We start from the raw sequence: 13,467 nt of genomic DNA, 5'->3' as shown, positions 1-13,467 counted from the left end.
GACGGTGGCCGAATCTCTTTTGCTATATGGGGAAGAAAGGTATATCCAAATCTATGATATTCAGCCAATATATGACCTATAGCCAAAAATTAAATCGCAATTTATCAAATATAGAGCGAACCCTGACAGAGTATCATTATTATCTCCTATTCTTGGACAAAGAAAATCAGTATAGATCAAATATAGAGTACAAATCTGAGTGATCCTCTTGATTTGGCAGGCTTCATCTCGTTTTACTGCTGCTTCCATCGTGCTTCTGGGACTGGCCTCATTGCTGAACGACGTTGCATTTTATTGGGTCGTTCTTATATTTTTCTTGCAGAGAGGACCTATTGCACCGCTGTCCGAAGAAATCACTGATCCTGACAACAAATATAAAGCCATAGGGGTTTTAGTTTTACTGTTAGGACTGTTGGTGTGCTTGCCGTATCCATTCCAATTCACCAGTGATGTTACGAACAGTTTTTAGCATAACCACATACGCTCGGCAGAAATAATTTTAGCCATGTCGGAGTCTGAGGGCGCTTGTATTGTTAGGTTTGTCTCAGAGAATCCAGTTTTGTATCTGACTTTCCAGGTAAAAGCCATTATAGAATGATCAAATGCAGTACATACATAACAAAACATTTCATGCATACTAGTGAAACATGTCGTCGATGTAGCATGATTTTTATCAACATTGTACTTATACAGAATACTACTGCATATAAAATTAGAAAAAAAAAATTAAGTACACTAACGTATATGAATGTAATATATCAATAAGGATGTAGATGTGTACTAAATGTATACATTATTCCGAAGATAAAACTAAGTAATACATGCAACAGAAAATGTTCCTAAAAAACCATTAGGAATTAATTAGTAATTTTGAAATTAAATCTACACAATTCAACAAACTCATGTGAGGAAAAAAAAATATCATCCAAATATTTCAATGGATATACTTTATTAATTCATGGATATTATAACAAAGATATCAGATTGTAGAAGTGCCAACAAATAAAATTCACTATATTAAGAAGAAAACATCCATTTTTCTTTCTCTGATCTTCTTTTTTTCCCTTCAAATCTGAACTTTTAAAATTTTAATTGAACATTCTCATATACAAATTTTAAGGGTATATAACACTTTTGGTTTCTCAATTATACCACTTATCCGAATTCAATCCCTCATGTTTCCTCTCATCAAACTCTCTCAAGAGAATTCAAAACTAGGCCCTTTGCCTAGAAAGATGGTGGATGAATATGTTTGGTGGAGTGGTGAGACTACCATCTTTCCAACAAAGCGTCGGACTTAGAACTCTCTTCAGCATTTACACAATTTCCTTTTTTTTGGGCAAATCCATTAGTTGTAACGGGTTTTTAATGATGAGTACCAAATTTGATGGAATTTTCAAACATGACAGACTAAGTTTGATGAGCGACAAATGTGAGGGACCAAATTTGAAAAGTAGCATCCTTGAAGGACCAAAATTAATATTTACCTTAAACTTTAATTATTTTCAAATTTCTTTACTTCGATCAACTCTAAATAAGCAGCAAAGACATTAAAATTCTTGTAAATGTTAATGTGATCAATCTTTGTCTTTTGAAATTCTGATTATGTATTCTCTCTTGGAGAATTTATTTTTTTAAAATCTAGTTTTAAATTTAATAAATTCATAAATATTTAGATTCTAACCGCTACTGATTTAATGACATTTGTCGTTGTAAATTAACATGGTAAAGTATTGTATTTCTCAATGAGCATTAACATTCAATAACTCATATTATAATATCAAAATGTATTACTTCTAACAAATAGTTTACGTCTATTAAAAATAAGCCCAAATCAAAGATTACATTTTAATGAAATAAAGAAATAAAAAATTACTATAACAATAAAAGAACATTCATATTTATGAAAGTCAATCTTATCATTTGAGTAAGACTTCGTTGACGATATTTTACTTTTTTTAATTCTACAAAATGTTTTTCAATGATTTTTCTTTAAACAAACATTCATAAAATTTTAAACCAAACTCATGTTTGTAATTAATATAAACCTAATCTGGAGAGGCAGAAATTAGAATCACATCCACATCATAAAGAAACATCATATTTGATTCCTAACTTATTATCATTCTAATCCCTTAATTTCCAACATATTTGAATTTAGGTAGGAAGAGACTGCGGTTCGATTTTGATATTAATTATTTGTATATCTATACTATATATTATGAACAAGAGTCTTTTTGGTGTCTAAAATAATTTTGGTCTGCTACTTTTTTAAATTTAATTAATTATTTTTAACTTTTCCACTCATCATAATCTTTTATAACTACATTTTGATATATTATTTTTCATGCTTTTTTTTATTTCTTGAATTTATTTATAGTGTTCTTTTATCAATATTTTTTTTATAAAGCAAAATATTTATATTAATTTATTATCTTGTAAACATATCTTTAGGTAAGTTTTTACTCCACCAAAATTAAATAATATAATTTATATGATTATATTAATTTGAATAATTTTTAGAAATCATGCACGTGCATGAAATGTAACCCACTTACTAGTTTGAATAGTAGATATTGGATAAGCACAGACATTTGATACTGATGATTAGTATATGAATTATTGTAGTTGTTAGTGAATAAGGTTAAAATATAATAATAATCAATTCCTCGAGTATACTAAAATAATTACCATATATGCTAATTATAAAAAAAACTTAACAAAGTACCACATAGATTAAAGTCAAACAGAATTTTGCCCATAGAAAATCAAATTTTCAGTTCCATTTAATCCTTCTAATCAAGCGGAAACTCATCTTTTTCTTGAGTTAAAAAAAAAAAAAAAAATCTAACAGACAATGAGCCTAACTTAATTAATGAAGTTGAGGCCCATGATCTTGGAGGCCATGAGTTCAAGCCCTGCCTTATGCATAAGATGTTGTGTCTACTGAATAGTAGGTATTAAATTGTAATCAATTCATCTCAATTAATAATAGTTCATCGTTTTTACTTAAAAAAACAAACAAGCAACAACATGTACCAGGGAAGATTTCAAACTATATCTTGAGATGTTGCTGAAATTCCTTTCAACAAATAAGGCTGACTTCTTGACAGTTGATGTAACTGTGTACGGTCGTCCATCTACACAACAGAACATTTGCGTTCTTTAAACAAAGGATTAAGTTAAATTTTATTCTTCATGATTCAGACACACTAGAGAAAATAATCTAATAGTTTCTGGCTCCTGAGAAATTTATGTTCCTGTACTACTATTCAATTCTTCCAGGAAGGATAAAAGTCATTATTTTTTTAGTTCACTAGTTCAACTTACCAGACAAAACATCGACTCCGTGAAGAGACAAAAAAAAGAAAGAAATAAGTGCGCCAAGAAATTTCATGGCACCAACTTGAAATTCAAAATCATGACATCCAGAGATGTTCTGTTCATAACAAATAAGCAATAAACTAACATCATCTAACGCAGGTGGATTAGCATCTTCCTGAGGTTGAACTAACTAGGAACATAAGAGCAACAAACAACCAAAACCTCAAGCTTCTGCGAATACAAATGTATAGATTATATTATAGGTATATGAGGGTAACGGGCTAACCTTCTATTTCGTATTCAGTAGGAAGACTTTTTTGTCTTTCCTAGCTGATGACGAAAGTTTAGTCGAGACGCCCTTATCTGTAGCATCTTGCGCTTCCATATATACAATGGCAATAACAGACAAGTCGGCCAACCTGATCAGGATCCATATTAGAGGATTATTAATTGTACTCCTGGAGGTTTTTTGGCTTCAAGCTGCTGCTTGGCACGTCTTCGAGCAGATTCCTCTTTCTTGATTTGGTCAGTTCCCACAGGCGATCTCTCCAGTATTTGGTTGCGAGGATCAATGACAATTTTCTGGAGAGCAATGGCGTTCTCAATAAAGTACATGGCAAGTTCAATGTCGCTTGTACGGCCATAATCCCCGACAATCTCTACCAATTTCAGGAACTCATGGGCACATTTGGCAGCTTGCCTTACTTTTCTTCTTCTCTTTGAGGGTGACATCCATATTAACTGCAACAACATGGTGGGAGGACCAAATGAAAAACAAACGGGTGCATGTTAGCTAGCATTTGGTTCATATGCGCAAAGACCAACGAAGGGAAAGCTCTCAAATTTTCAAACACAAAGATAAAGTAACTAGATTGCAGCACTTGAACCCAAACTGAATGGAGGATGTACAAGCAACTAAGAATTCACAGTAAGAAAGAATTTGTGGATCCATCTACCTCCAAGGCTGCAGATTAGAGAATTAGCTTTAGAAAAGTTATTTTGATCAGTAGATGATTTCTTCGTATAACCATTATATGACAATTTCTTCATCAACTTCAACTTGAACTGTCAACCGGTACCCAGCCAAATATAACCATTATATGCATTTACAAAATTATATGTACTTACCCTAGTTCCTCATATGAAGGGAGCTAAAATATTTGGTCAAATACATCACATGTATGCATTTGTTTTCCTTTACCCTTATTTATTTTTTGGTTGTTCGACTCAATTCAGTCCTCGACAAGCATCAAATTTCTAGAAGTAATGATTTTAAACTATAATATAGACAAATTCAGTCAAATACCAAATAGTAACTTGTACAGAAACAGACATGTTATGGATTTACTTTGTAAGGACAAGGACAAAAATCATATGCCTAGTTCTGTCTTACTCCATCCTCTTTCATGTATCACAGTATTTGTCCAACTAATGAATGCTGGTAGGAAAAGCGTTCAAGTTGACTCAAATTTAATTGTAGTTACTTCCTAGTGATCTTCGATAAGCTTGACAGTCATCTAAAGAATAATTTCCATTTCAATGAGTGCTGAACTAAAGTATCTATCAAAGGTGCTTTTCTCATGACTTCTGACACAGTTTCTGATCCAAATCTAATTTCTGAGCTGTTCATGTTCCAATCTGATGTACGAACTTATTTTGTCCCAAGAAAAGGCTAAACATGTGTATATAACTGGATAAGTCAAGTTACTTGTTGAAATTCCAGTTCAACATAAATCACCGAGGTTGGCTCCCAATTAGGAAAGGAAGAATAGGAAGTTAACATCTGAATTTAGAACAATTGAAAAAGAAAGTAAGTTTTAGGATTTGGTGACCAATTCACTGTTGCAGCTGGCAGCCTCCCGGCAGCAGATTCTTTTACAATAAGATAGAACAATTCTTTTATAGCACGTTACTAATGTGGCAGCTTGTATACATGGAATTTACTTGCTATGATTTCAAAGTAGCATCCCGTGTTCCATGTCTCTCTACTATTCATTCTACAGGACAGAGAACCAGCATTTGATTAGCTCAAGTAACACCAAATAGGCAAACATCATCTCTGAAGCTAATGAATCAGAGAGTGGCTGGTCAAGTTTCTTAAGGACGGTAACATTTGTGGAGACTCTGCCATCAATTTGACACTTTAATGTCCTCAACCGAAGTGAATGCTTCAGATCCTAACTTGAGGACAACTATCCATCCCTCAAGTTGAAATGTTCCAGCGGATGTGACATGTATTTCAGTGTTCACTTAGCAAGTTGGTGTTCTAAATAGGAAACTCTCTCTCTCTCTCTCTCTCTCACACACACACACACACACACACACAGAGAGAAACACTGAGAGCACACACTCTTGCCTAAATGCATGCATAAGCATAATAATGAACTGCTGGGCAGGTGGTACTTCATTGCGAATGGTTTGGAGAAAAATCTTAGAAGATCGATATGCACAGGTGACAAGGTCCACATCTGATTGGCCCATGTGCCAAGGGTTTGAAACTGGTGAAAAAGACGCAAAACAGGTGTGTTTCCAAAATAAAAGCAAGTTCTTCTCCAATATCAATCATGGAAGTAAGACATGCACTATGCAGAAGACAAGAGACTAGATGAAAACAAAGAATATCCTTGTACAGGAAGGGGATATCTATCAATTCCAGAATGAAGATTTTCACGTGTCGGGGCTCCCCAGGACCCTAGCTAACATATTACCTTTGACCATCAGTACAAGAAAATAAATTCAAAACTTTTCTATATCAGCAACTTGTTTTGTTTCTTTACTTAAGTTAGTAATCTTAGAAACATCAGCTAGGTTCTCTACCAACACGACAATAATCACGGACATACAGTGGTGTTGAAACCTTCAGTACTTTGATAGTTAAAAGAAAGCAAGTAATTTATTCACATAAACTAAGCTGAACAATCAGATGCCCGAAATACAACTAAACCACGATTGACATTCCAATACTGAGTTCAAACACGTACCTGCAACACAAATCTGTTCAAGTTAGGACAGGCCTTTATCAGGGAAGTGAATTCAAGCAGACTATCGTCATCCCATGCTCCAACTTTTAAAATAAGCTGCTTGAGTTTAGGCAACTGAGGGAATGCAAAAATCTTTATGTTTTCCTGAAAACAAGAAAACAAGAGCACCAATGTTACATATTCAATCCGGAAAGATACCAAGAAGCAGAGGATTCGTTTACTTACTTCAGGACGATATATATCCAATGTGAGAACCTCTAATTGATAAAGACAACAAGAAAGCTGGCCAAAGACATTGTTCTCCAATCCAGAATATCCCTCGCCAATGGAAATCTCATCAAGCATGGGAACATTATTAATGATTAAATTGATCCCTGGGCCCAAATAACTAAATGACACAAGGTTTACGTTAGAGATCTCAATAGTCTCTATTCCCAGACAAAAGACTATCTCGAGGTACTTCAACATAAGTGACAAGCCACTGATTTTAACATGCACCAAATCCCCAGAGCCGTGTATGGTTAAATATTGCAGAACTGGACAGTTGGATAGAAAACACTGAAGTGCTTCTTCATTCACATTTACACATTTCAAAGAGAGAGCCTTAAGACACTTCAACCCTGTCGACATGCAGGGTTGAGTTCGAGCAAAATTTGAATAGACATTCTTCAACGAGGACCCTTTAGACTGAATCAATTGCTTATATGGAAAAGTGTAGTTACGCATGGGCTGACGAAGAGTCTCCCCGTTTTCCAACAAGTCCAATTCAAGCCTCTGAACTCTCTTTGCAATCGCAAACTTAACCCAATTATCGATTGCACATTTTGAACTCTTATCCAAATCGAAACAAATCCGAACTGCATCCAAAGTGGGCTCCACATGCTGCCTCACGACACGGTTCACCCAATTAATGTATTTCGCCCTCTCTGAGCTACGCAATTTTGCATCTGCGGCGATTCTGTCCAGTGTATCATTAGCATCAAAATCTAATGCAGCTACATGAGTCCACAAATATCGCCATCGCCTCGATAAGTTGCTAGTAACAGCAGCTCCCTTAAGAGTTAAACGGGATAATATTAAAAACAGAATATCATCCGGCAACGAACTGATATAATCCTCTGGATCAAACTCATCCTTTCATCACAGGAAGTTATTCAACAACCACAAAACAGAACAAAAGGGTCAGCATATCTTCGAGCAACCAAAAAAGGGATAGCATGATTATCCAAAAATTCACATTTTTACCATCTAATCTCAGCCCACATGTGTAACCGCCACTTCAATTCACATATCATCTTACACACGTTAACAGTAAATTAAGTATGCAGATCACAATCATTACCATTTAACACTCGATCAACATCAAAATAAACAGTAAATTTCTTAAAAAAGAAAAGAAAACAAATGATTACTGCTACGAGAAAAAAAGAAAATAAAAATAAAAACGAAATCACGTCGAGTTAATTAGCGTCCAAAAAATCCAAACCTTGGGTTCTGCAAGTCGGGCTCTTTTCCTCATTGAAGACGCTGACAACAGAGATTCCAAATCTTCCCCGGAATTCTCAATTGTTCTTCAAGCTGGGAAAAAATAAATAAAAATTCATACTCAGCATATCATTTTTCTGCCTCAGCGTAATTACGAACATAAAGATATACAATACATACACACATACAAATATACGCACGGCCTACACACAAATACATTACGAATACATGGGATTATACACAAAGTAGGAGGTGTTTGTGTGTGTAACGATGTTTGGAAGAGGTGAAGTACCTGAGACGGAAGTGAAACTCCAGAAAGGACATTGGAAGAAATTGGAGCTACAGACCTAAGAAATATAGTCATTTAATATGGTTGGGCAACTTATTATTATTAGGATTTCCCTCTCCAATATTACTATCTTGCAATCTTTTGGCCCAAAACTTAAATGCTGGGCAAAATTACAGCTACTTTCTTTAAAATTTTATATACTTACAAATATCTTTTTATTATGTAAACAATTATAAATATTCTATTAAAATAAAAAATAATTAGATAGCTCTTATGCTGTGAAATTAAAATTTACTAATTTACCCTTGTTAATATTTTGTAAAACAAAAAGTATTTGAAAAAATATAAAAAGTTTGAGAAACGGATAAAATAAATAATCCATCAAGAATATTAATTCATAAAAATATCTTATAAAATTCTAAAAAGTATATACAATCATAATTCATCATGTAAAAAGGGTATTTTGAAAAATTCACCACAAAATTGGATGAAAACTTGATAGAATGCATTCATTGTTACGTAGAAGTTAATATTGGAATGAGGGGATATTTGTAGCTTTTCAAACAACAATGAGGTATTTGTAATTACGCCAAATTTCAGGAAAAGTTGCTGGAAGGGTAAACTACATCGACACTCTCTGACATTAGATCTCATTTTGTCGTGTTCTTTACAAAATTATAAGTAATGCGGCAATGTAATGTACTTTAGGGATGTTTGAGTAATGTTGTGTCGATGCGAAATTACAATTACAATATTAGAGAATGGTATACTTATACATTTTACAAATAATGTGAGGTGTTTGTATAATTAAACTTTATTTCACGGGTAATTGATGTAATTTACCCTTAAATTCAATCCTAGTACTAAAAGGGACATAGCTCATCATTAATTCCCTATATATGTAATCTAATAACATAAATGAGATTACATAATTCTGCAGTAATGAGCAAAATATTACTGATAAATCCAAGAAAATACTCATTAAATGTGGTTGGAGAATTTACTATTACTAGGAATTTTCTCCCCAGATGAGATTTGTAGAAGAATTTTTCTTTTTTAATAAAATTGTGCATATGGGTCAAATTGTTATTTTTTTTCTTAAATCTGAATTTTTATACTTTTATGGTTTAATATATCTCTATTAAATGCCACTGTAGAATTAAAGCAATACAAATAAGAGCAAATTACAATCACCTTTTCTGAGATTTAGCATAATTACAAATACTTATTTGTTGTTTGAAAAATTATAAATACCCCCTAATTTTAATATCTGTGTGACAAGAGTGCAATTTAAATGACTGTCCCCACAATAACCATTTGTCCTTTGAAATTTGAATGCAAGATCCATCACCGACCCTCCATCTTCTACCTCGTCCAATAATGGGAATAGAGCCATGTATAGTTTGCCATGAGAATGAGGTGTTGAACCCCCCTCTCTGCTTCAAAGATGATAGGCGTCGGAAAGGGGCACCGTGTGACTAGCAGTCCGCAGACTACTTCCGCCAATAGCAACACACCACCGAACACCCGAAGGGCACTAGCACAGCACATCGACAGGAATAGCAACAGCAGCGGCAACAGTAAGTAAGGTGCAGTACGAAAGCAGTAAATTGAACACGCGATTCAGAAAGTAGATTTCATTGCATTGAAGATTACATATACATTGTACAACGATGCTAGTGCAAGGGGATCGCCTTGAAGGGGACAAAAACCCAATTTAGCCAATGAATCTTCTTTCCCTTCTCCAAGTTCCACCAAAAGTCTGATGTTAGTGAAATGAGCCCATGTAAGAGTTTATTCGTATCCAAAAGCATGACATAACATAAATGGGGTGGTTTGCAACATTGTTTTCACCAGGACAACTCAACCAGCTTGAGATAAAAACTTTTCTGTCTATCCAACTGTCGTGCTCCATATTTTGTAACTAAACTGTTTGTTATTGCAGCTAAAAAACATAGATGACTTATTCGAATTGATTTGTTGTCCCAAAGCCATCTCATACTGTCAAGGAACCTTCTTAATGCAATTGATCGCCTCTTTGGACGCTTGGCAAAATATAACAGTATGATCGGCGAAAAGAAAGTGACCAAGCATGTGACCCAAAACTAGATTTTGTTTGCATTTTAATGAAAAAGATACAACATACTAAGCACGTAGCAATTATCCAAAATACTAACAAAATCTGATGAAAATAGTAAATTTGAATTTTTTTATTATTTATAATATCATTAATAATAGTTTCATAATCAATGAGAAAAAGTTTATTGACCCTAAAACTTGTGGCAAAAAAAATACTATTTTCACATAATTTATATAAATAATTTTAGATTTATTTACATCTAAATATGTGACTTTCTATCATAGCTTGGTAGAAATAACACACCACAAAATCTTATTAAAGTACACACATTGGGATGTGTTTTAAAAAAAGAAAAAAACATATAGGCCCAAGAACGATACTGTAATTATTACAACTAGTGGAGTTATTTTATTCATTTATTTATTTTTCTGCTATTATTATATGAGTGATAACAAAATTACTTTTATCCTAAATGTATACATGTACATATACCTGTAAACTTATTTTAAAATCAAATCTAAGAAAATATGATTAAGCTTAAAGAACATATTATTTCATAAAAGTTTAAACGAATTTGACCAAATACTCTATCCGACCAATCGAGAGTCCTAGTATATATTTCGGTAAAAATATATAATAAATATGAAAGAATTCACAAAAGATATTCAAATTAAAATCATTAGTTTCAATCCTAACATATCGACAACAATGATAGACAAATGCTCTATCATCTTGCGCATTTTTACCAACCATAGATCGTCAATCATCTAGCACAAAACATAGAGTTCATTGATTACGACATCTTCCTCAACAAAAACATCATCAACTCAAACGCGATATCTAATAAGGGGATCCTTGAGAAGCAGACGTTCATTATAGACTCTCCACGCATAATCTTCAAAAGAAAAGGAATTGAACAACCTTTGTTCTCTATTGTTGTTGGGGGAATCATGTTCACCACCCTCCTCGTTCTCGACTAAGTCGGGGATGAGAGGGAAGACAGTGCTGTCGACAGGTAGGGTTATAAGTAAAGACATTGTTATGCAATGAGGATTGTCGGTGGCATCATCTAAATTTGGAGCAGGTCTTCCCCTCACCTTCTTCAACTTCCCATTGCTCCAAACCTGTGCAGTATCTCAAAAACGTTATATTGGAGTGTGATGTTTGACCCTTCTTATACCATGTTTGGAACTTCATTAGATTTTAATAAATACTATGAAAGATATAAAATGCAAATTCAAGATCCCTAATGAGGCTTAATTTACTTTAAAAATTAAATGAAAAATATTTCACATTTTAATATCCAAATTTATCAATTTTAATTCATTATCCGTTCAATAAAATTTGATCATAATAGTAATTTTAATATTTTTAATGAATTTATCAAAATACCCCTCAAACTTTAATTACACACCTCAACTTTCGTCACATTTCATTTTTTAAAGCCACTATGCCATGATTGATGACCAACTCATTAATAAAAAATTTAATTATTTCATAATTTCTAAATATTTTTACACATACATCAAATGTGACGTTTGTCGCTGGTCAATTTAAAAAAATAACAATAATCAAAACTTGCATATGCCTTTTCCCAAAAACAACTGCCAAATTGTTGACCTTATCATCATCAAAATTCAAATGCAAGATTATTATTCAGAATGTGAAATTGATGTTTCAGATATTGGAAAAACATTTATCTGTAGCAGACAAGTTGGAATTCGTCTTAATCTCATAAATTACAATCCAAAACGATCATTAATTAATTACTAATTAGTCCTGCAAAACTTAATTAGGTCAAGAAATCCAGCTATTACATAGTAATTAACTAATTTTCCTTAATAATTAAACGTAGTAGTCAAATGCAAATGAAATTCATGTTCGTATAAACAAAAAATTATCCAAAACTTGAAAACTCACGAGACCTCCATTGTCACCTCATTACATGTACATTTGTTAGGTCAGGTGACGTTCTAACACCGCCTTTCACGTCAGTTATAGGTATGCTAATCATCACGCCTCTGGTGTATTATTGATTTATGATATTTTCCTATTCGCAAAATTTTAATTAAGATTCAATTTAGTTGAATATGAACTAATTATATAATAAATATAATATATTTACAGTGTATTTAGTGTATAGTTCAAGAAAAATAATCAATTAGATAAAAAGTATTTCATACCTATTCTATTTTCTATTGGGTTCAGCCAAATATATTCAAGTAAGAATTTTTCCTATTACCAGTAAAATTACAAATTTACGTAGTCAAAAGAAATAAAAAATTGTAATTTTAATCTTAGAAATTTAACATGGTAACTTTAATTCTGTACGAATATATTTTGATAATTTATTATGTAATTTTAAAGACTTCATACATTTATGACAAAAATAGCCAGAAAAATGTACAGAATCAGTTTAACTAAGGGCCTTTTTTTTTTTTACTATTTTAGAAAATTTTAACTATTTTTGTTGTCAATGTACAAACATTTTAAAGGTATAGAACAAAACTGTCCAAATAGATTCCTAAGCATTAAAATCGTTACTCCATATTTTTACAGAATTAAAATTAAACCAAAAGTAGAGTGTTTTGACGACTTTTATATTACTATTGTTTCTTAATTTATGTTTTTAAGACATGGACAAACTGCAAGTTGGTAAGAAATGAAGTACTAAACAAACAATAATAGGGTTTGTGGAGCCTGACCTGAGCAATGTCTCCAAGAGTGACCAGCACGGATTCCGTCTGCCCCGACACACTGACCCAACCCGAATCCGACAACAACGACTGCTTCTGGCACCGTATTTGGTAATGCAACCCCAGCACATACGGGTACACCCGACCCGGTTTATTCGTGCCACCAGATATCCACAGCTGAGACTGGAGCCCGTCTCGAGCCGGGTTCTTGAACCCGACAGCAGAAGCCAACTCTTCCAGCACCTTCAACCCGAGCTCCTCCATTTCACCGGTGAATTCACGCAGAGGATCCAAGTCCAGGTCGTTCGTTATTGACTCGGTGGAACACAAGGAGCCGAGACAGAACGACTCTGCGCCGGGGGAGGCGGCGCTGTCTTCATCGTCTTCTATTTCGTGGCCGAGCGGCCAGTTGTTGGGGAAGAGGAGCTGTTTCTGATGGTTGGGGAGGCTGAAGAGAGAGACGGCGACGGATTCGGCGGAGAGGGGGAGGTGGGAGGGGATGGTGTGGTGGGTGAGGTGGAAGAAGCCGTGTTGGGTGGCGGCGGAGAGGAGGGAAGAGTGGAGAGAAGGGGTGGGATCGGAGAATAAGAGGGGAGGTGGGGTGGCAGTGGC

The 13,467-nt window shown here is 33.9% G+C and overlaps 3 protein-coding genes across 6 annotated transcripts in view; 1 reads left to right on the top strand and 2 right to left on the bottom strand.

Moving 5' to 3' along the window:
• LOC105160983 (probable zinc metalloprotease EGY2, chloroplastic) overlaps positions 1-612 on the top strand; it is a 5,285-nt gene extending 4,673 nt beyond the window's left edge. Inside the window, 2 exon segments of the mRNA XM_020693505.1 lie at positions 1-39; positions 221-612. The exon segment at positions 1-39 is cut by the window's left edge and continues 11 nt beyond it. Of these exon segments, the coding sequence (XP_020549164.1) occupies positions 1-39; positions 221-469 (288 nt within the window). The 3' untranslated portion in view covers positions 470-612.
• Positions 3,376-8,226, bottom strand: LOC105160896 (F-box/FBD/LRR-repeat protein At5g22700). Of its 4 annotated transcripts, none has more exons than XM_011078408.2 (5): positions 8,083-8,226; positions 7,792-7,883; positions 6,531-7,439; positions 6,306-6,449; positions 3,376-4,065 (listed from the first exon to the last, which is right to left on the bottom strand). In XM_011078408.2, the coding sequence occupies exons 2-5, from the start codon at positions 7,822-7,824 to the stop codon at positions 3,760-3,762; spliced, it is 1,392 nt and encodes a 463-aa protein (XP_011076710.1). In that variant the 5' UTR covers positions 7,825-7,883; positions 8,083-8,226; the 3' UTR covers positions 3,376-3,759. The 4 variants fall into 4 exon arrangements, with proteins under 4 accessions (XP_011076710.1, XP_011076712.1, XP_020549260.1 ...); XM_011078410.2 differs by having other exon boundaries at positions 6,531-7,358; XM_020693601.1 differs by lacking the exon at positions 8,083-8,226 and adding an exon at positions 7,971-8,063 and having other exon boundaries at positions 6,531-7,358.
• LOC105160982 (1-aminocyclopropane-1-carboxylate oxidase 2) lies at positions 10,811-13,467 on the bottom strand (the record flags this gene model as incomplete). Its single annotated transcript, XM_011078530.2, has 2 exons — positions 10,811-11,283; positions 12,865-13,467. Coding segments are annotated over 2 exons (900 nt in total), but the record flags the coding sequence as incomplete, so codon positions are not given.

This window comes from Sesamum indicum, linkage group LG4 (genome assembly GCF_000512975.1).
Source record: "Sesamum indicum cultivar Zhongzhi No. 13 linkage group LG4, S_indicum_v1.0, whole genome shotgun sequence".
NCBI lineage: Eukaryota > Viridiplantae > Streptophyta > Magnoliopsida > Lamiales > Pedaliaceae > Sesamum > Sesamum indicum.
The sequence above is the reverse complement of the archived record's forward strand: the minus strand, read 5'-3'. Positions and strand labels throughout refer to the sequence as shown.

Excerpts from the sequence above, each read along its gene's own strand:
- LOC105160896 (XM_011078408.2), bottom strand. The coding sequence starts at position 7,824 with ATGAGGAAAAGAGCCCGACTTGCAGAACCCAAG. Across the intron at positions 7,440-7,791 it reads CCCGACTTGCAGAACCCAAG|GATGAGTTTGATCCAGAGGA; the intron begins GTTTGGATTTTT and ends CTGTGATGAAAG. Across the intron at positions 4,066-6,305 it reads TGAACAGATTTGTGTTGCAG|TTAATATGGATGTCACCCTC; the intron begins GTACGTGTTTGA and ends ATGTTGTTGCAG.